The following is a 2,348-nucleotide window of genomic DNA, read 5'->3' as shown; positions in this document are numbered from 1 at the left end:
TAGGGGTCCCAAGAGCCCCCAAACCCATAGCACATGACCCAATGGGGGTCCCACCAGCCCTCTGACCCCATAGAGTACAACTCCGTAGGGGTCCCATCAGCCACCTGACCCAATAGAGGGCAGCCCCATGGGTGTCCCACCAGCCCTCTGACCCCATAGAGTGCAACTCCTTAGGGGTCCTGCTTGCCCCCTTACCCCATAGAGCACAACCCCATGGAGGTCCTGCTTGCCCCCTGATCCCATAGAGTGCAACCCCATAGAGGTCTCACCAGCCACCTGACCCCATAAAGGGTGACCCCATGGCGGTCCCACAAGCCACTCAACCCCATAAAGAGTGACTCCACTGGGGTCCCTCACCCCATGAGCCCCTGACCCCATAGAGGGTGACACCCTGAGAGTCCCACAAGCAACCCAGCCCCATAAAGAGTGACTCAATGGGCGTCCCTGACCCCATGAGCCCCAACCCCATAGAGGGTGACCCCACTGGGTGGGAGGGGGTGGGGAGGATTTCTGGGCCCCCTCCCCCCACTGAGCTCTTGGGATCACGCCGCAGAACGCGGGGCTGGAGGGCAGCCTGGCGGAGACAGAGGCGCGATACGGGGCACAGCTGGAGCAGCTGCAGGGCCTGATCCTGCGCGGGGAGGAGGAGCTGGCGCAGGTGCGGGGGGAACTGCAGCGGCAGAACCGGGAGCACTGCGCACTGCAGGACGCCAAGAACAAGCTGGAGGCTGAGATCGCCACGTACCGTGGACTGCTCGAGGGAGGAGAGGGGTTCAGGTGGGACGCGGGGGGGTGGCACTGCTGGGGGACCGCTATGGGGCTGGGGGGATGGTGGTGGCATCTGGATGGGGTGAGCCCCAGTGCTGGGATGTGCAGGTCCTGACTTCCGAGGCCCTATAGGGACAAAATGGGGACAGTGATAGCACACAGTGGGGTGAGCCCTGGTGTGGTACTCTAGGGACAGTGAGGATACAGTGGTGACAGTCAGTGGGGTGAGCCCCAGTGCTGGGATGTCCATGTCCCATCCCCTGGGATGTTTGGGGACAGCAAGGGGACAGTGGTGGCATTCAGTGGGGCAAGTCCCAGAGCTGGGATGTGCAGGTCCTGACCTCCATGGCCCTACAGGGAGAGCGAGGGGACAGCAATGGAATTGATGGCGTTGAGCCCCAGTGCTGGGAAGTCCAAGTTCTGACCTCTGTGACCCCATAGGGACAGACAGGGGACAGTGGTAGCACACAGTGGGATGAGCCCTGGTGTTGGGATGTCCCTGTCTCATCCCCTGGTATGTTTGGGGACTGCAAAGAGACAGTGATGGCATTCAATGGGGTGAGCCCGTGTTGGGATAGGCAGATCCTGACCTCCATGGCCCTACAGGGACAAAGAGGGGACAGTGGTAGCACACAGTGGGGTGAGCCCCAGTGCTGGGATGTCCCTGTCCCATTCCCTGGGATATTTGGGGACAGCAAAGGGACAGTGATGGCATTCAATAGGGTGAGCCCCAGTGCTGGGATGTGCAGGTCCTGACCTCTGTGGCCCTACAGGGACAGAAAGGGGACAGCAGTGACACCCAGTGGGGATCCTATAGGGACAGCGAAGGGCAGCAGTGACATCCACCAGAGCTGTGGGTGTCCCATCTGCTGGAACATTTGGGGACAGCAAGGGGACAGTGGTGGCACCCAGCGACCAGGTCCCCCAGCCCTTCCCAACCCAGATGTCCCCTCCGAGTTCCTTGGGGTGACAATGGGGATGGATGGCACAGAGGGTGGGTGACACAGAGGGGTGTGATACAGGGCTGGGTGACACAGGATTGGGTGGCACAGGGATGAGTGGCACAGGGCTGGGTGACACAGGGGTGTGTGACACGGGGACAGGTGACGCAGGGTGAGTGACATGAGGGTGTGTGACATGGGGGTGGGTGACACAGGGGTGGGTAACACAGGGGTGGGTAACACGGGGGTGGGTGACAGAGTGGGTGACAAGGGGGTGGGTGACACAGGGGTGTGACACAGGGATGGGTGACATAGGAGTGGGTGACAAGGAGATGGGTGACACGGGAGTGTGTGGCACAGGGCTGGGTGACACGAGGGTGGGTGACACGGGGGTGGGTGATGCTGAGGTGGGTGACATGGAGACACCTGCCCCCCCACAGCCTGCAGGACGCGCTTGGGCCGGAGGGGACGGTCACCACGCAGCGCAGCACCCAGAGGACGGTGGACGGCAAAGTGGTGTCCGAGACCAAAGAGATCAAAGTGCGCAGCTACTGAGGGGGGGCGGCACGGTGCCAACCCCCGCCCCACAAATAAAGGAGCAAAGTGACAGAGATGGGGCTCAGTGCAGTGTGTGCGGCG

The 2,348-nt window shown here is 62.1% G+C and overlaps 1 protein-coding gene across 1 annotated transcript in view; it reads left to right on the top strand.

The window, feature by feature from the left end:
- KRT18 (keratin 18) overlaps positions 1-2,320 on the top strand; it is a gene marked incomplete in the record, with an annotated part of 14,981 nt that extends 12,661 nt beyond the window's left edge. The window contains 2 exon segments of the mRNA XM_021379150.1: positions 554-777; positions 2,150-2,320. Coding sequence (XP_021234825.1) covers positions 554-777; positions 2,150-2,264 — 339 coding nt within the window.

This window comes from Numida meleagris, chromosome 32, assembly GCF_002078875.1.
Source record: "Numida meleagris isolate 19003 breed g44 Domestic line chromosome 32, NumMel1.0, whole genome shotgun sequence".
NCBI lineage: Eukaryota > Metazoa > Chordata > Aves > Galliformes > Numididae > Numida > Numida meleagris.
Note: the sequence above shows the minus strand (reverse complement) of the source record. Positions and strands in the feature narration are given on the sequence as shown.